General features: G+C 42.5%; 1 protein-coding gene across 10 annotated transcripts in view; it reads right to left on the bottom strand.

The window, feature by feature from the left end:
* The window catches only part of RAPGEF1 (Rap guanine nucleotide exchange factor 1), a 202,171-nt gene that overhangs the window by 71,800 nt on the left and 109,605 nt on the right, over nucleotides 1-20,766 (bottom strand). For all 10 annotated transcript variants that reach the window (XM_043983671.1, XM_043983675.1, XM_043983672.1 and 7 more), the window contains 5 exons: nucleotides 10,154-10,242; nucleotides 8,823-8,978; nucleotides 8,110-8,233; nucleotides 6,565-6,748; nucleotides 3,658-4,164 (listed from right to left, as the gene is read on the bottom strand). In XM_043983671.1, coding sequence (XP_043839606.1) covers nucleotides 3,658-4,164; nucleotides 6,565-6,748; nucleotides 8,110-8,233; nucleotides 8,823-8,978; nucleotides 10,154-10,242 — 1,060 coding nt within the window. The remainder of the gene's footprint in view (nucleotides 1-3,657; nucleotides 4,165-6,564; nucleotides 6,749-8,109; nucleotides 8,234-8,822; nucleotides 8,979-10,153; nucleotides 10,243-20,766) is intronic.

The raw sequence follows: 20,766 nt of genomic DNA, 5'->3' as shown, positions 1-20,766 counted from the left end.
CTGTAGACATATTATATAAGAAAAACAATTCTCACATAAAATTGGTTCTTCTACCTCCAGACCCCAATGCCTACTGCAAAGGACATAGGTATTAATGGAGAAGCTGCAGTGTGTTGCAAAGAGTAATGAATTTAAAATCAGAAGATGAGTTTAACATCTCAGATTTTCCATTTATTGTCTGTGTGACCTTAGGCAGATCCCTTCCCTCTCCTGGTCTCAGCTTACTCATCTGTCAAGTCAAAAACGGAGTGACTAATCAATCTATCAAGTCCCTTTCTACCTCTAAGTCCTATGATGCCATGAGCTGACCTGCAGAGGCAGAGGCAGAAGGGTGGAGTGAAATGGACTCTGAACAAGGAGTCAAGGAGAACTTGGCCTTGTTTCATGTACTTGGGCAGATCCCTTCTCTGCAGACATTGGCTTCTTCACGTGTATGACAAGTGGGTGGACTAGGGAGTCTCTATGGTCCCTTCCAGTCTTAAATGTCTGTAAAGCGCTTATTTCTGCTTCGTGACCACTGGAGGATGTCTTGGTTTAATGATGAAGACTTTCAAAGTCACCTCTGGAGACCTGGTTAAAGGACACTGAATATGAGCAAGCGCTCCCTGAGGGCGAAGACTGTCTCTTTTCTGCCATGCTCTACCAATCTTTTTGTTTTTGTTTTTGTTTTTTTTAGTGAGGCAATTGGGGTTAAGTGACTTGCCCAGGGTCACACAGCTAGTAAGTGTTAAGTGTCTGAGGCCAGATTTGAACTCAGGTACTCCTGACTCCAGGGCCGGTGCTCTATCCACTGCGCCACTTAGCTGCCCATGCTCTACCAATCTTAACCCACAGAATTTCATCCTAAGTGTCAGAAGTGTCATCTTAAGGTCTACACAAACAAAAAACCGATGATTATCTGAGACAACCGGAAATACTCAGAAGCATTCTGCCCCTAAGTTATAGGAGAATGGCTTTGGGACAACGCGTGATGGCTGGGTGCCATCATCTTCCCCTCAGGTCTAGATGGCTACGTTGGCATGGAAGCCGGCACCCTCAGAGACTCAGCCGACTGCCTTGATGGAACTTGGGTTATGGGTGCAACCTTTTAAAAGTGAGCTCAAGGGCCACCTCCTTTATGATGCCTTTCCTAAACCTGATCAAGAAAATTCTCTTGTGTTTGTTTTACATATACACAAGGCATCAAAGATCTGGAGCTGGAAGGAGCTAAGAGGTCACCCAGTCCAGTGTTATCTCCTCTGACAGAACAGACATTCACTGAGGGTTTCGATTTGATCCTTGTATCTCCAGCACCTAGTACAGTGAAGATACTTATGAAGTGCTGATTGATCTGTGTCTAAGACTCCACTCTGTTCTACAGCCACTGCCTATACAGCTCCCCGACCCCCAACCCCTGTAAACAAGGGAAGTGGGGAAGGAGGAGGGAGGGAATAAGCATTTACATAGTGTGTACTGTGTGCCAGGCATAGGGCTGAGCACTTTGTAACTATCTCATCTGATCCTCTTAACAGCCCCGAGGGGTAGGTTAATCACCCCATTTGGAAACAGAAATCCACGGCTTGCCCAGGGTCACACAGCTAGTAAATGTCCGAGGCCGGATTTGAACTCAGGTCTTCCAGACCCCAAGCCTGGTGCCCTACCCATTGCATCAACAGCTGCTTCTGACTGGGCTTTTGGTCTGTGTGGAGGAAATCAGGGGAATGGATGAGACGGAAATGATAACATGTATTGCAAAGACCATTCAGAGCACACATCTTATCGTGGACAGTTCAAGCAGCACCATCTCAAAGGTGACAGGGTCTGCTGTAAAGGGCACTGGGCTGGGAGTCAAGAGACCCGGGGTCCAGTCTTGCCTGTGTGTGATGCTGCAACCTAGGAGATGATCTAAAGCCCCTTCCAGGCCCAAATTCAAGGATTCATTTAAAGTTGCAAACCATGCTAGATACAGCTGAAGATGTGGTTTATGGTGCTGGATTTTCCTTGTGTCCTTTGGCCACCCCTTAGTTATGCAGTTCCTAGAAACAGGATTTATGGCAGGCAGTGTGGAAAGAGACCTGGTTTTGCAATCTGTACCCAGGATCGAATGCCAGTTCTGCTACTTAATACCGGTATCACCCTGAACAAACCACTTCCCCTCCAAGGGCCTTAGTTTCCTTATTTGTAAAATGGGGAGAGGGCTAGACTAGAGGGCCCTTCCAGTTATCTATTCACGATTCTGTGATTCTACAGTAGATGGAATTAGTAGAGGCAGTTAGGTGATGGAGCCCATAGGGTGTGGAAGGTAGAGTCAGAAAGACCTGAGTTGAATTCTGGCTCAGATGCTGGTTAGCTGTATGGCCCTGGGCAAGTCACTGAAGTCCTCACTGTCTCCACAGACACAAGGATCTCCAAGATCCCTTCTGGCTCTAAGACCCATGATCCCACCCTGGATCCCATTCTCAGAGGAGCCAGAGGCCTACTTGTGGGGGTAAGTGCTTGGTGGAGGGGCACTTCTATGACTTCTTTTTCTTTTTCTTTTTCAATGACTTCTTTTAAGATATGATTGACCGAGAAAATGCCCCTGAGTTTGTATCTATCTAGTTGGATGATTTTGCAACTTGAACTATTTTCAGGCAAAATAGGTCTTTGTTCCTTTGTTAAGAAGTCAATTATGCATTTTTCACACAAAAACCCAGCTCTCCCACCATGCTTTGTTAGGCCAGGTGTGGAATAAACATAGAATAACTGGCCCATGAAGCCCTGTAATTAAAATTTCTCTCTCTCTCTCTCTCTCTCTCTCTCTCTCTCTCTCTCTCTCTCTCTCTCTCTCACACACACACACACACACACACACACACACTCTCTCTCTCTCTCTCTTACATACACACACACACTCTCTCTCTCTCTCTCTCTCTCTCTCTCTCTCTCTCTTTTTCTCTCAGACTTATTTTTTAAAAATTTTCTTTCCTAGTCACTCCCTCCCAGGGAGGCCACATTTAAAACAAAACGAATAAAATCAGTATCCTTTTCTAATAGTTAATCATAAATTAATATGATAATTAATGATAAAAGCTCACATTCATATAGTGCTTTATAAATTACAAAGAGCTTTCTTTGTAATAATTCCATGAAACAGGAAGTGTTATCTCCATTTTATAGAATGGGGAATCTAATGACAAGAAAGTTCAGTGTCCATGCTCATGTGGTTAAGGAAGGGGCACAGCCAGCACTCAAAGCCAGATCTCCTACTCCACAGACTCAGAGCTAGAAGGGACCTTAGCAATCATTTTATCCAGTGCCCTCAACCAACTGGGGATCTTAAGTGACTTTCCCAGGGTCATCCATTTAGTGAGAACTGAAGTCTAGCTTCAAACCCAGGTCTTCAGAATTCAGGTCTTAAGTAGTTTTTTGCACTGTACAACATGTTGTTCTTCTACAAATTGTCCCTAAATGGTGTTGAGTCTTCCTCAACACAGACTAATGCCCGTGGAGCAATAAAGGCCCTCTAGGCAAAGGCACAGGAAGTACCTGAGTCCCTTTCAGAACTCAATGGTTACCCTCATGGATTGAGTGGGAAAGAAAGAATGAGGGGAGGGAAGGAATAAAATAAGAATGCTAACTTTTACATTTGTGAATTTACAAAGTACTTTCATAAACATTTTTTCATCAAAAGCTTACTGTGTTTGTTCTTCTTCTCAGGTAGAGGAGGTGGTTTCTCAGGGTCACCTGTGGACTCGGGAGCAGCAAAATCAGACACAAACTCAACAGGGGCCGAAGAGCCCCCTTGCTGGAAGGGGAGGACAGCAGCGAAAGGCGTGAAAGATATTGGCTGGAGGGAGGCTGGGTTCTGGAGATCATCCTCTGTGATGTTGTCATATTGGGAGGGGTGCCTCTCATAGGAGACTCGACAGCTGGAGCTGTCCGTGGTCTGAGAAGCTGCACTCCTCCGCTTCTTCTCAGGCAAGGCAGGAGGCATGTCCGTTGGATGCACCGTGGGCAGGGGATTGCCAAGCTCTGGCTGAGGGGAGTTGCCTGGTGGCAGCTGGAAATGATGTCCATGGAAAGGAGAGCCAGATTCACCAACGGATTCTGGCAATGGGCTAAGGTTACATGCTACTTGCTGAGGTATCTGGTCAGCCGTGGAGAGGTCTTGCTGCAGAAATTCATAATCAGGGTCATAGTGATCTATATGTAATGACAGGGAAAACAAATGCACCTGTTACCCAAGAGGCAAACCAGAATCTTTCTTCTCCCTCCCGGCCCCAATTCCTCATATTCTGTTCACCATTCTCCCCCCACCCCTTTTACAATCTCTTGAGATTCTGAGAGGGAAAAAACCTTTGCTCCCATCCATGTAGCAGCTTTTTGTAGTCCCTTAAAATTTTTTTTTGGGGGGGATATGCCTTGCCAAGAAAAAAACAGCAATATCTCCCATTTATATATTGCCTTTACATTATGGATTTACAGATCCATAGAAGGGACCTTAGAGGTCATTTAGTCCAGAGGTATGTACTTGGGAAATGTTTAACAAAATAAATAAAAATACAATAAAACACAGATAATGTTAATTTGTGATTTTCTAAGTCAATATATGGCCTGCAGGGACCCATTTTTATTTGAAGTTGACATCACTGATCTAGTCAACACTCTTCATTTTACAGATGAGGAAACTGAGATTCAGAGAGTCCAGGGACATCTTATGGAGGCTAATCTGATCGTGACTTAGACTCTGGAAATGAGAGACACCACAGCCTAGGGGTCCATACAGTAACTTTGAAAGGCCCCTTTATCAAATTTGAGACATCTGTAGAAGAAGCCTCTCTAATTTGAGAAGAAAAAAAAATGTTTCTGCTGCTATTTTCAGCTATTCTCTTGGTACAGAATTGGTCAGCATTATAGGTATACAAACCAGTACTGACTATGGAAAATGCCAAAGGGGCAACTACAGCACAGAATGTGGGCTCCTCCAAAGCTGCTGGTTTAACTGCATGACCCTATGATGAAGTAGAGCCTCATCCATTCAAAAATTCAGGGCATCTGAAAGAGTTTTTGGCTTGGGCTCCAACTCTTTTGCAGCTCCCATGGAAATAGCATGGCAATATTTTCAGTGCTGCCTGAAGCCCCGCAGCATTGTACTGCTTCCTTAGAAGCACAGGTTTGTTTTTTTTAAAGTGAGGCAATTGGGGTTAAGTGACTTGCCTAAGGTCACACAGCTAGTAAGTGTTAAGTGTCTGAGGCCAGATTTGAACTCAGGTCCTCCTGACTCCAGGGCCGGTGCTCTATCCACTGCGCCACGTAGCTGCCCTGAAGGGCAGGTTTTTAAAGAAATGGGTTGGGTTTGGAACTGGGTTCCATTTTTAGAAGTAAAACACATGACGCACTTATATCAAGACCTCCAAGGAGATGATAAAGCCTGACCATTAGGAAGATTCTGCAGGAATGAGCACAGACTATGAAGCAGAATTATTTAGTGCAGAGGGCATCCCTATTCCCCAAAGAGCCCAGGCTTTCCTGATCTGCACTTTTATTGACACTATTCCTCGCACCTAGAGAACACCCCCTCACCCCATTCTCATCCTCCGAGATCCTACTCATCCCTCAAGGACAAGGTCAAATGTCATCTACTTCAGGAACCGCTTCTTTCTGATCTCAGAGCAGAGCTGTGCTTTGAATGCTCGTCACAGTCTAAGTGGGAGAAGATGTATCTGTACACCTCTTATCTCCCACACCACACCACAAACTCCTGGACAATAGGAGCCACCTTTTGTTTCTTGCACAGAGCAATGTAGGTGCTTCATATGACACAATCATGATATTGTTCACTGTTGTTGTGCCACGGATGTTAAATGTTTGTTGAATGAATAAAGTACAGAGATACATAGGGTGTCTCCAAAGTGTTACAGCAATTTTGAGTTTTAAGAGCTAGTAAATATTTGGGTAAATAAACTGGAATAACAATTATATAAATACATAACAACAAATAATGTGAAACAGCCATTAAAATTGAAAACTTCTCTGAGACTTTGAGGCCGCCCTGTATAGTGTCAGCCTAATTTCTGCCTCCATAAAATCCTGTCCAAGACAGTGAAACTAAGAGGCTACAAGGCATGGTGGATGGCATGCTGGACTTTGAGTCAGGAAGACTGCAATCTGAAAGCTGCTTCAGACACACACACACTAGCTATGGGATCCTGGGCAAATTACTTAAGCTCTTTTGGCCTTGGTTTCTCATCTATAAAACAAGAAGGCCAGACCTGATGGGCTCTAAGGTCTATTCCACCACTAAGTCTCAAATCCTATGAAACACCTTTGCTGGATGTGAAGGGAGAACAAGGTGAAGGAACAAGATGTGAGGAGGGGTAGAAATCTCAGGTCCATGAGTGGAAGTGGGAGGAAAGAGGCCTAAATGAATAGGGCTATTACTTTTCAGCAGTATTGTTTTATAAGTGGGTTATCCTATAAGGGTGGAAACCAGTACTGATAGTGGAAAGCTGCCTGAGGGGAGACTCTATCCTCCGAGGTTGCTGGCTTCAGTGGTTGCACCACAGCCTTGTTAGAGCCAGCTAAGCCCAGGCTCCCACTCACCTAGTGTTTCACAGCTTGTATTCCTGGAGCACTGCCCACTGTCCCGGTCCAAGGAGGACAGCTGCTCGTCGGACTTGCTCAGCTTACCGATGCTGCTGCACGGGGAGAGGCGAGGAGACTCCCCGCCATAGGAGTGGCTGCCTCCCGACAGCCTCCTCTGTGCATAACAGTCCACATCAAAGTCCTTGCATGGAAAAGGACAACAAATTCAAATCACTCTGGAGAAAGAGCACTTGTGGATAAGGAAGGGGAAAGGTGGGGGGACTCGCAGGGAGGGAGGGGAAAGTTACTGAGAGCAACCCATTTATGGTGCGCCCCTCCCCTTACAAATAGGAATGATAATGGGTTGCAAGAGGAAGATAACAGACGGGGGTCTTTACCTGTTTTGGTGTCATGGTCCCACCCCTTTGACAGTCAAATGAAGCCTATGGACCCTTTCTTAGAATAATTTTTTTAAATTTTAAATTTTTTATGTTTTTTGTTGTTGTTTTGTGGGGCAATGAGGATTAAGTGACTTGTCCAGGGTCATACAGATAGTAAGTGTCATGTGTCTGAGGCTGAATTTGAACTCAGGTCCTCCTGAATTCAGGGCTGGTGCTTTACCCACTGTGTCACCTAGCTGCCCCCGAAGAATGTTTTTAAATGCATGAGATAAAAACCATAGGATTGCAAAGGAAATCAATTATATTGGACCGCAGATACAAAAGTTTTTTTAAAAAATTCATCTATTGTTGTCATTCAGTTGTTTCAGTCCTGTATGACTCTTCATGGCCCCATTGGGGGTTTTCTTGGCAAAGATCCTGCAGTGGTTTGTTATTTCCTTCTCCAGCTCATTTGACAGATGAGGAAACTGAGGCCAACAGGGTACAGTGACTGCAACTAGTAAGTGTCTGAAGCTGGATTTTGAACTCAGGAAGAGAAGTCTTCCTGCCCCTAGAACCACTGAAATCTATTTGGGAGCCCCTGTTAAAGAATCCCTATTCTAAAGCCTATGTTTCCTCAAATTTTTTTGGGGGGGGGCAATGGGGGTTAAGTGACTTGCCCAGGGTCACACAGCTAGTAAGTGTCAAGTGTCTGAGGCTAGATTTGAACTCAGGTCCTACTGAATCCATAGCTGGTGCTTTATCCACTGCGCCACCTAGCTGCCCCCGTTTCCTCAATTTAAAAAAAATCTTTTTAGAAGAAAGTGGAACAGCAGAAACATGTCTTATGAAAACGGTAGGTCTAGAGGCCTTGGTTTTAAATCCTGGCTCTGCCACTTACCGCCTCTGTGGCCTTTGCCAAATTATTTAATCTCTCTCTTCCTGTTTTTTTCATCTATACAATGATGGGGGTTGGGGGAGCTGGACTAGATGATCTTGTAGGTGCCTTTTAGTTCCAAGTTTAGGATCCTACAAAGGTTCTCCAGTTAAGGTCTTTTTTGATGCCCCATAGGCCATTTCCAAAATCAGAAAATAACTACCACAGTACTGCTTTCAGCTTGCAGACAACCAAAGGCCAAACTCTAATCCTATCCCCTGCTTTCCATGGCTGTGACACTATTACCTGTCTATTGATTCCAACAGGTAAACTTGAGCCACTGGTGGCCCGGCTCATGGGTGCTACCACAGCCACTCTGGTAGGGGATGGTGCCGACTGCCGCTTTTTGGGTGGTAGTGCTGGTGGAGGACTGCAAGACAAAAGAAGATGCCTCTTAAGAGACCCCAGCAAGAAGAAAGAGGTCTCTTTTCCTGATCTAGTCAAAGACACTCACAAGAACATTCCCTCTCTCAGACATAAACTAGTTGGCCCCCAAAACTCTTCCCCTACTGTGTCCAGATGCCACAGAATCAGGCTTGAAAACTTTCCCAGTGATAGCAGAACCCAATAATAAAGATCCTGCCAAAGTCTGGATAAATCAGCCACATTGTGAAGTCAAAACTTCACAACCCAGTCTTCGCACCTAACTGTGACTCTCACTTCTGCCAGATGAAACCCTATAAATAACAAGAAACCCCAAATCAGCGGACTCTTCTTCACTCCAAATCAAGCTTTCACATGGCTGAGATGAAGAGGTGGAGAAAACGTCTGATGAATATTTCATTTCAAAGTCATGAGGCCCAACTTTTAAGTAGCAAGGAACTCAACCAAAATCTAAATTCTTCGCTAAGTCACATTAGCCGCATCACTCAGGTTTCCTAGCCATCGATGGATTGATGGTGGCAGGTGGAGGCTGGAGAAGAACTTGGAAAACAGGAGGCTGAGGAGGGCCATGTTACCTATTATCCACCACTCGGATGCCGGGGAGGGGGGGCTTGGGAGGAGCAACCTCTTCATCCGTGGAGTCGGGAATGAGCAGCTCCGTTGACTGGGACATGCCAGTTGTCTTGTTGAGAATTTCCATTTCTCGATCGGTCAATGGGAGCTCAGGTTGGCTGTGGAATTTAAAGGACAGCTGGGGGTTATTGAGAATCCAGGCGGATGAAGACCATGGAAGTGGAGTAATTTGAGAGTGTCAAAGGGAAAAACACTTCAGACCTGCTGTATCAGGAGCTGGGTCCCAGAACTGGCTCTGCCACATCTTACATGTGGGAGGCATGCAACCTGTCTGGGCCTCAGTCAAGTTCACTCTTCAGCTCTGAATCTATACACCAATGAATACACATTCACGGGAATATGCACCAAGTAGAAAAAGAAAGAAAAGGGCCTGGGGAATGGCAAACTGTCAGAGTATTTAGAGAGAGGCAACATAGCATGGTAAGAAGAATGGGGGTCTAAGAGTGAGGAGAGAGGGTAGAGTTCCAGCCCTGTTCCCCTCTCTTAAAGGGGCCTCATTTTCCTTGTCTGTAAAATTAGGGAACAATACCAGTTGGTTTTTCAGCTTCCATGGGTTCTACAATTTTGAGTAGAAGTAGACAAACGCTGGCTATATTATAACATACAAACTGAGGAAGGTGCTTAACTTTTCCATAGTGTAGGTGACTTCTGGTATAATTAACAATGTGATGCCATTTCCTAGCCACTCCCCTCAAAAAACAAAAAAAGCCAAAGGCCAAAAACCCTCACACCTACAAAGCTCTAAGACTTTTATTTTTCAAGATACTTGCCACCCAAAGCTCAAGAATGTTTGTAATCATGCATTTCTTAAGGCCTCATCCTAAACACTCATGGCCTGGTACAACTCAAAACTCTTTCTGCATCATCTTTTGGGCAGTACATTTCTAGACTGATGACAATAAAAACAGATACCATGCATATATAGCTCACTGTAAGGTTTACAAAGGGCTTTCCTCACCACAATTCTGTGATATAGGTTGAGTGAGTACCACTTTCTGTTTTCTAGATAAAGAAACAGAGGCTGAGATAAAGAGGTAATGAGACTGGACAGGTTTGTATAGCTAGTGAAGCTGGGATTCAAACTAAGGTGCTTGAATTCCAAGTGCCCTGGTCCTTCCACTATCCTGAGCTACCTCTTACGGATCTAGGAATGTGAGATTAAAAGAGGTCACGCAACCAGAAGTAACCCACTTCACATTCAACAGCATGACAAGATTTGGCTATCATTTCTCCCTTGGCATCCCTGTTCTAAAAGCAGGGCTGGAGAGCTTACCTGTCAGGCTTGCAGGCTGGTGAGCTGGGCTTAACTGGACTCGTGGGAGATGGATGCTCCTGCTTCTCTATCGTGAGTCTGACAAGGTCCTAAATCCAAAAGAGAAAAGTCATGAGGCTGGCACCAATGAAAAGAAACTCTCCTCTCACTCACTCCACTATCATCCAACCAGCCTTCCTTCTAAGGCTAAGGATTTGGGGTCCTTCCTTTCTGCTTGAATGTCTTTTGTAGGCAAGTCCTAGCCCTCAGTTTTCCAAAATGCAAATATTGCATGATATGAATAAAGAAATCACCATAGGTACTTACTTGAACTTTCTCCCTAAATCTCCCTTCCAAAAATACCCATTTTATGTTTCATGCCAAAAAATTTCCAAAGCACAAAGTCTTTTGCTTCTCAGAGGAAGAAATGGTCTGCTGCTTCAAAAAGCCAGAAAGATGAACATGATGTTTAATGAACAATGAACTCCCTTTGGAGCAGGGATGCTTAGTCTTTTTGTAGGGTGGAGCTAATCTTTAGTTCCCTAAAGTCTTGAGATGACCGTGTTTCTGTTTGCGTGAGTCCATGCCATGAACTAGTGGTTGGAGTTTCTGAGTAGGGAAATGAAGGGAAGTAGATCACAGTGTAAAATAATAATAACTCACATTTCTATAGGGATCATAAATTGAGAGGTGGATGGGACCACACAATCTATCTAGTCTCGCTCCTTTATTTATAGCTGAGGAAGCTGAGGCTTTAGTCAGGTAGGACCTGAATTCAGGTTCTATGTCTCCAGAATCTGTGTGTGTGTGTGTGTGCATGCACATGCATGCATGTACCTATGTACATATTTTCTGGAAGGGAAAGAGAATGTTCTGACAACCTTTGGCCTTACATCTACAAAAAAAAAAACCATTTAAATTTATAGCTGCTCTTTTTGTGGTGGCAAAGAATTGGAAATTGAGGAGATGTCCATCAGTTGGAGAATAGCTGAACAAGTTGTGGTATATGAATGGAACGGAATACTACTGTGCTGTAAGAAATTATGAGCAGGCAGATTTCAGAGAAACCTGGAAGGACTTACATGAACTGATGCTGAGTGAGATGAGTAGAATCAGGAGAACATTGTACACAGTATCAACAACATTGTGTGATGATCAACTGTGATAGACTTGATTCTTCTCAGCAATACAATGGTCCCAGATAGTTCCAAAGGACTCATGATGGAAAATGCTCTCCAAACTCAGAAAAAAGAACTGTGGAATCTAGATGCAGAATGAACCATACTATTTCTATTTTTTTGTTTTTCTTTTATGAGGTTTTCCCCTTTTGTTCTGATTCTTCTTTCACAGCATGACTAATGCAGAAATATGTTTAATGTGAGTGTACATATATAACCTATATCAGACTGCTTGCTGTCTTGGGGAGGGGGAGAAAAATTTGGAACTAGAAATCTTATAAAAACAAATGTTGAAAACTAACTCTACATGTAACTAGAATATAATAAAATACTTTTATGATAAAAAAAAGAAAAAAGAATTAAAAAAACACTTATAGAGCAAGAATGAATATTGGGTGAAAGACATTAATAAAACAACACCAATGGCACTTTCAAATATTAACAGAAAAGTAGGGGGAAACGGACAGGTATTTCAGTTTCTAAGTATGGAGTCTAATCTTATTCCTTATTTACTTTTCATTCCTAAATTTGCAAATAAGGCGGCAACAAAATCCTTTCCGTGGGCCAAAGGAAGATGGAATGGCACGATGGCCCCTATGTGAGGGCTATGAAATTAACCTCAATTACAAAAACATAAAACATGCAAGGCGAGTACGTGCCATCAGATTGTTTACAATGTGGCTTCACTTGAGAGACATTTGGAGTTGCTACTCTCCCATTTTAGGAGGGGCGGCACTGGCAGGAGAAGGAGGAAGAGGTGAGTGCTTATATTTCCCGAGGAGTTATTAAGTTGTTACAAAGGCAACAAAAATGAATTCTGTTAACTTCCTTACAAAACGGAATTATCAAATCTGAGTGGGGAAAGCATACCATGTTGAGGTTGTTGTATAAGTCCTAATTAATAGTTTTTGGGTCAGAAAATGCATAGGAAAGCCTTTTAAATCACATGAAGGGTGAAGGGGAGTAATAAATTGCTGGGTGCATATTCACATCTATTGAGAGAGTAAAGAATGTCTCAAAACTTCATTACAAACCATGAGCTGTAATTAGGAATATTTTCATTTGGGATTAAAAATTTCTTTGGGGGGTTTTTGGGGGATGAGCAGAAGACTGTCTCTAACCAGGAGTACAATTACACCATGATAGAGGACAGCATAACCCTTTCCCAGTAAGGGTTGAGGGGGAAGCCACCCCCTCCCCAGGTAGGTCTGAGGAACAGCACCAAGAGGACGGTGGCCTTGAGGAACACTTGTCTCAAACAGCAGAAGTGCTGTTATTTGCCTGGTTCCACAAGACAAACTGTGGCTCTCATTGGAAGGTTCCCCTTCTCCATCCCATATCAGCAACCTAAGGCAAAGGCCTGGTCCTGCAGGGATAGTTATGGTTCTTTTAGAAATTAGAGTGATCGTCATTAGGCGGACAATCTCTTTCAGAGGCAAAAGCAGCTGTGGATTCAGATAGGAGAAGAACCAAAGTCATGTACAAGTGTGCAAATCTTCCTTTTGACTTGCTGCATGGTTGCAAATCTTTCTTCACCCTTTCTCTACCCTGGGATTGAAGGTCTGTTAAAAAACAACAGCAGGGGCAGCTAGGTGGCGCAGTGGATAGAGCACCGGCCCTGGAGTCAGGAGTACCTGAGTTCAGATCCAGCCTGAGACACTTAACACTTACTAGCAGTGTGACCCTGGGCAAGTCACTTAACCCCAGTTGCCTCACTAAAAAAAACCCAAAAAAACAAAAAACCAACAACAGCAAACCTGAGTTTTCTCCCCTAAGAGTAACTTCCATGCTTGAAGAGACCAGACATTTAGAGTTCTGGATGAATGAAAGGATGCCTGAGGGATTCCAGTGGCCACTGGGACCTTCCTGTTAATATCCAGATCACATGTGATATGGCCTTTCAAGACTCCAGCCAGTGGTAATGGGTGTCAGCAGAGCTCCAGGGAGTGACTTGATCATTTTTGCTCCACTAGTTGCATAAGCACTAACAAGGCCAAGTATAGTCCTTTCAGAATTAGCTCCTTTTGTTAGGCTGGTGCAGCTGGAGTTGACTGACCTTGGGGCATGACTGAAGGCCCATCTGTTTGCTCAAGCTTTTGCTTTACATGTGGGTACAAGAAGAGTTTGTTAAATTTCCATAGAGCTGGCTCTGCAATGATGAGGATGACTTTACCCCCTTTTAACATGCATCCCTAGTGTTCCTGACAGCAAGCTAATGGAATTGGCATGGTTAAAGGAGGTTGGAGTCCAATATATGTCCAGAATATAGTTTTACTGGTCAATCTGAATAATAGCAGAATGCTATAAGAGATAATCCCACAGGTAAATGCATTGAGGAGAGAGAGAGAGAGAGAGAGACATTGTTCTGCCAACGTGACACCTGGGTACAAGTCTTGGCTCTGAATGCTACAACTTCAGGCAAGTCACCTTAACCCCTCCAGGCCTCAGTTTTCCTCATCTGTAAGATGAAGGCACTGGATGGTCTAGATAAGCTAAGAGAATACACCTAGTTTTCCTCAATGAGTTCAAGTTACCAGGCCTACATCCAAGAGGAGAGTGATCAGGATGGAGAGGGTACTGGACACCATGTCAAAGGAGGAGAAGACTGACATGGGGGAAGCTTAACCAAAGGGGCAAGTAGGGCTGTCACTTTAAGTATTTGAAGGCCATCATGAGGAAGCGGGGTTAGGATTGTTCCGGTGGCAGTGGGGGCTGGTAAAGAGGAATGATGAAAAGCAATCAATAGAAACCACAGGAAGACAAGAGTTCCACTGGATATGTAAGCAAAACCACACTAACAATGAGCACCATCCAAAAGTGGAATGGGCTGCCTTGGAGGTCATTGGATTCCTTCACCTGTGATATTTAAGTGAAGACAAGATGACGAGTTGCCAGGGGGTACTGTAAAAAGGGCACCTTCTTTAGATTAGATAGCATCTGAGGTTCCTTTCAGCTCAGAGTCCGGGACTGCTAAGGTCTTGTCCTAACAGCCCATATGCCTATGAAGACATTTACTTTTGTATTCCTGGGGCATTTCATAAGGTTTTTTCCCCTTCACTTTTTGCTGCCTCCTCCTTCAGAGCAAGCTATAAAAGTTGGTGATGGACACTAAGACTGAGGTTACTTTTATTTTTTATTTTTGGACACATGATCAGACACTTGAGATCTCAAATGACTGATGACACCACATTGTACACACAGCAAAAGGAATGAAAGTAAACGACATTTTAAACACGAAGCAAAAATATATTTTCTGAGGATTTGTGGGCAACTTGACAAATAGACTATGCTTTTTAACTTCGGTGCCATCTCCTTGTTTTCATCTTTGATCTAATTTAGCCTCAACTCTTAGCTGCCTGAATACCTACAACTTTATCACTGAAATAGGGGTGAACATTAAAGAAATGCTCTTCTAGATCACCCAGAGAGGCAGGGTGGTGAGGTGGATGAAGAGCTGATCTCAGAAGAAGGACGATTTGGCTCAAGTCTTGTCTCTGAAACAATGGATTTATGACCCTTTCCATGCACCAGATAAGTGGTTCTCAAACTTCTTAGTCTCAGGACTCCTTTACACTCTTAAAAATTACTGAGGACCTCAAAGAGCTTATGTCTGTTTGGATTATATCTAATGATATTTACCACAGTGTTCAGACCTCATTGAAATCAATAAGTTCTGAAAACAGTTATCAATTTAAAATAAAAAACCCATTACAATTAAAATAAATGATATATTTTTATGAAAAATAACCATATTTTCAAAAACAAAAAAAATTTAGTAAGAAGAGTGGCATTGTTTTACATATTTTTTACAAATCTCTTTGCTGTCTAGATTAACAAAGACTACTGGATTCTCATATCTGATGATATATTGTTTTAGTTGAAGTAAATGACAATGATCTGGCCTCATCCAGGTATGTAGTTAGAAAAGGGAGGAGTATTTTAGCAGGCAAATAACATCTTAGTATTATTATGAAACAGTTTTGACTCTGAGGATAACCCAGGATCCTTGGGCCACATGGATCACACTTTGAAAATCATTGCTCCAGGTAACCCTCATAAGACTACCTAAATAGTAAAAAAATATGTTCATCTCTACCAGTGGAAGTACCTTACAGCAATTAAAACACTGGTTCAGACCAGAAACAAAGTTTAAAAATTACAAAATGCTGGAGAGTTTAGGTCTATCTTCCCTAAATATAGTATGTGCTTTAAAATAAATCTCTCACTTCTCTGTATCTTAAAGGTTCACAAAGTACTTTTTTCAACAGCAGCTCTGTGAGGTAGGTAGGGCAAGCAGGATTGTCCTTGGTTTACCGAAGATGACGTCACTGTGTGGCTTCACCATAACCATCTCGTTGGAAAGTCAGAACCAGAACTCAAGCTTAAGGGCTTCTGACCCAAAGACCAGGGTAGCTTTCCATTGGACCATACTGGCTCTTGGGTAGAAGTCAAAAAGGAGATCTGGAGGTATATTTAATGTTCTTTTTAGACCGGCTCTGAGGCTTTCATTCCTTCTTTCATTGTTCATTTTATCCACATAAAAATAAAGGAAATGATAGGAGAGCTTCAAGTTGCTAAAGGCAAACCTTTTTGTAAATTTCTTCATTCTCTCCTTGGCAACAAGGGAAGGTGTCTAGCAAGGGGAATGAAGAGAGGGTACTGTAAATACCTGGCTGATGTTCACTGGCAGGGCCAGTGGGGCAAAGCTCACCAATGAGGGTATAATCCACACAGCTTCCCAGCAGTCCCATAAATGCCCATTCCCTATAGGTCTACCTTGAAGGGGAAACCTACATAACTCTACAGACACATGGCACTGCTGAAGGTCACCTGGGTCTGTTCCGTCTCTCTTTCCCTTCCTCTGTTGCCTGATTAAATCACACAGGAGATGTTCTGGTCTCTAAGGGCCTGAGGCCAGGACACTGCAAAACCAACTTCACCAGTCCATGTCATGGTCCTTTTACCTGCTGATCAATTCTTGAGATATGGTTCCTCACATCCCTTTGGCCTTAACTGAGGAATCTCTGTGAACCCTTGGCAACATGGCCAGAAAAGTAATTACACACAACTGAAATGTTTCCATTAACCAATGCTGCTTAATAAATTTTATAGGATATTTTGACATAAATGTAATGTTATAATGGTGACAAAAGGGGATTTTTCTATCCTGCCCACAGTGCTAGGTTTTTTTAAAAAACTAACAAACCAAGAGCAAAAGCTTCTTCCTCACATAGGAACCGAGCAACCAGCATTCAAAATAGAGAAGTGTACTTGGTGTGATTGGGTAATGTCACAAGAATAGCTCTTAGGAGTTTCACTTCTAGATACAAATTGGCATTCCTTAAAAAGGCTAGAAACAAGGCAGCCAGAGACAGGCTCAAATTCTTCCATAGTCAAGTGAGAATGAAGGACAATGAGGACAGAAGACTAATGGTGTTGGGAAATGTCTGAATCAGTACCAGCAATTGTACTTGAATACTATTTTAAAACCAGGACACCTTTGCATCAGAAAAAAACGCAGTCAGTAGCAAGAAATTCCAACTCAAAAATTAATGGTAAAGATAGGGTAACCTGCCTTAGTTTCCTTCTCCATTATCAAATCTGGCCTTGGAGTCAGATTAAACTGCTCTCTGAGGTCCCATCCATCTCGAAATTTGATGTGACTTGAGAAACCAAAGGAACTAAAGTTAACTGTGAATTACAGGAAAAACTTAATAATCTACAACTACCTGACGATATAAAAAGATTTCCTGGCCTAGAAAAGGCAATCTAATAACTATGAGTAATACGATGGAATTGAGAAAGAACACATTTGGGTCAAATAAAAGGGAAAACTGCTGTTCCTCACAATGGCTGGAGCAGATGTGGTAGTTCTATACTCAAATATCCTTTCTTTTTCTTGATGAGTTAAAAACATTCTATCTCATGCTCTAGTTAAGCAGGTTTACTAAAGGGAAACGTTAACTCTGAAAACATCAAATGGAATAATAGGAGGGTTTTTAAAAAATGGAGCATGGGGGCAGCTAGGTGACGCAGTGGATAGAGCACTGGCCCTGGAGTCAGGAGTACCTGAGTTCAAATCCGACCTCAAACACTTGAACACTTGCTAGCTGTGTGACCCTGAGCAAGTCACTTAACCCCAATTGCCTCACTTAAAAAAAAAAATGGAGCATGGGCATACTTCATGTTCCATGCACAAAAATCTAAATTTACAGTTGAGATAAATTAGGGAGTGATCATTTTGCTTTATAAGATCCTCTAGGAATTTCCTTTAAGGAACCTTCTCAGTGCACTTTAAATATGATTCAATCTATACAAAACTTTCTCAGGAATATGGTTACGTACATCTAAATAATCATGAGATGGCACAGATAAGCTCTGTAGTCATAATTTCTAGGAAGGCACCAATTTAGAAAATGATCTACCTGTCTATATGTGTGGAAGTTGGTTTTTGTTTGATTTTTTTTGGAGGGGCAACAAAAGAGGAAATATATGATGATAAATTACATTACTCATTCAGGAAGAAAAACCCAACACACTTTTGTAACCCTGTAAAAACAGATCATATTTAACAACTGAATGAGTTACTTCAAAGGTGGTGAGTCAGTTCAAAGGAACGTGCCAGCATTTCTCCTCCAACTGTGACGAAAACATCCTCATAAGCATACTTTATGTCTGTATTCAGTGATGCTGGTTTCCCCTCCCACTCTGCCCCAAGCTGAACACAGTTCCCTTACAGTACCAAGACATTAGCTTATAAGGTGTCCTGGCCTAAATAGGTCAACAGGGGAGGCTAGAAGCCAGATGGTCTCCGAACGAGCAATCCTTCAGGGCTTTTCTTCAGACTCTAGCACTCCTGGAAATGGAATCTGACTCCTCGATGATTAATAAACTTAACTTTCTAGCCTCAACTACTGTAATGGTTGGAGGCAGATCCTGCATACTTCCTCAGTGCCCCTCAGATATCTTGAACTGGGTGGGGTGGGCTGTGAGGATGGGCAAATCTTAAAAACACCTTTACTTTCTTATATATATAAAATGACCCAGAGATCAGGTTGCTCACGTTTCCTCTAATTCAGTCCTAGTGTCTCTTCTGAACTCCAAAAGTGCATCAACCATAGACATTAGATACTATGAACTGGATGTCCCAAAGGTTCTCAAATTTGACATGATGGTAAAAGAATTTGGTATCTTTCCTTTGACAACCCATCCCTCTTCTGAACCTCAAACTTGGCTATTACTGTCAAGGGTATTATCACCCTTTCAGTTCATATCCTTGAGGAGTCATCCTCCACTTTTCACTCCCCACCCTACATATACAAGCACCTGCCAAATCTTGTTGTTCTATCTTGACAGCATCACTTGCTTACCTTCCTTTCTTCAAAATCATACTACTACTTCATAATTTCTTGCTTGACCATTTCAATAGCCTCTTATTTAGTCTATCCTCTACATCAGAAGTGTCAAACTGGAGGCAGTCCTGCAAACCCCCCAGAGCACAGCCAGAACCAGATTAAAAGATAACTTGGAAATGTTTAATAAAATAAATAACACAATAAAACACAGATAATGTTAATTTGTGGTTTTCTAAATCAACATGATCAACAGCAGGGATCCTATTTCTTTTCAGGTTTGATACCACTATTCTACATAACTGCTCAAGTAATTTTCCTAAAGTGTAGGTCTGACCATATCATAACACCGAGTCAATAAACTCCTTTGGCTCCCTCTGACTTCTAGAATCAAATAGGAAATCCTTTGTTTGGTGATTAAAGTTCCTGACAACTTGGGCCCAGCCTACCTCTCAGGGCTTGTTACATATGACTCTCTTCCATGCACTCCAAAGCAAAACTTCTTAAACTGTGGGTTGTGACCCCGTAACTCAATGTGGAGGTCACGAAACATTTGGCACCAGTAAAAAGGTTATGTATACTTATTTCATATACATATGTACATATACACATACATACATACATACACACACATATATATCCAGGGTCACATAAAATTTCTCTGGCAAAAAGTGGTCATTAGTAGAAAGAGTCGAAGTAGTCCTGCTGTATAGAGCATAGCTGTAGGTTCACAGGACATTGTATCTCCTGTCTCCAGGCCTTGGATGTTTCCCCTCACCTCAATCTCATGGAATCTCTGGCTTCATTCAGGACTCTGCATGAGTGCTGCCTGCTGCAGGAGGCCCTTTGGGGGTGTTGGTGCTTCCTCCTCTAAGGGAACCTTGGATTTGCTTTGTGTATTTTTTGTACAGACCTAGCTATTTGTCTCTCTCTCTCTCTACACATACAGGCACACACATTGTATTCTTCATTAGAATGTAGGCTTCTTGAAGGCAGGGGCTGTTTGGCCTTGTCTTTGTATTCCCAGAACTTCACACAGTGCCTGGTAAATAGTGGGCGCTTAAATGTTTGTCAGCTGAGAACAATTTTGACAAAGGTATGTCTGTTTTTTTACTGGCTGCTTCATAAGTCACAGTTAGCACTACTTCAGACACAGCAGATAAGTAATACCATGGTGTTTGAACGTTCATAACTATGTGGAATGCCGGGTTGGGAACACTATAAATTTTCATGCTCAGAAACCGAGTTTAACTCCTTTCTGAGCTTGGTAACTTCTTTTGAAAGTTACTTTGTATTTTATTTTTTGCATTATTATTTTTGCAATAGCCTCTGATCAAAAGCATTAGAAATTTGGCCTAAAGAATAGCTCTTAAAAAAGAATATTTCTAGATACAGGCTTAGAAGGGTTAGAGGCCAAAGCCTATTTTAAACCACCCTTTAGGATGAGAATGAGAGGCTACGTTGCTCCAAAAGTGAGTTCAATGTACCCCTCAGTGGCACCTCAGTGGTGTCTCTTTTTAGAAAGAAAGCCACTTGGGAGCTGTTAAAAAAGCAGAGGACCTTATGGCATAGAATATTGGAGTTGGAATAGACTTTAAAACAAAGTCTATTAGGGCTGAAAGAGGCTTTAGAACAGAGAATGTCAGAACTGGAAGAGATTTGAGAAACTACAATGTCAGACCTGGAAGGTGTCTTAGAACACAGAACATCAGAGCTGAGAGAGACCTTAGAACACAGAATGTCAGAGCTAGAAAAAACCTTAGCATGTAGAATGTCATAGAGCTAGAAGGGACCTTAGAACATACTGTTAAGAGCTGGAAGGGACCTTCGAGGTCCAATCTTGTCCCTCCTCCCAAATGCAGGAATTCTTCTTACACCATCCCTGATAAACTGTCACTCAAGTCTCTGAACAGTTTCAATTAAGAGGAACTCATAATGCATCCACTGTTAGGCAGCTCTAATTGTTAGAAAGGCCTTCCTTATTTATATTGAGGAAGAAACTACCTCTCTGTAACTTGAATGTCTGGGTCCTAGTTTTTCCTTCTGGAGCTACTATGGAAGGAAGTCATATTGATGCATCTTTCAGGAAGCTGACAATAGGGCT

The sequence above is a fragment of the Dromiciops gliroides genome, chromosome 2, assembly GCF_019393635.1.
Source record: "Dromiciops gliroides isolate mDroGli1 chromosome 2, mDroGli1.pri, whole genome shotgun sequence".
NCBI classification, from domain to species: Eukaryota; Metazoa; Chordata; class Mammalia; order Microbiotheria; family Microbiotheriidae; genus Dromiciops; species Dromiciops gliroides.
Note: the sequence above shows the minus strand (reverse complement) of the source record. Positions and strands in the feature narration are given on the sequence as shown.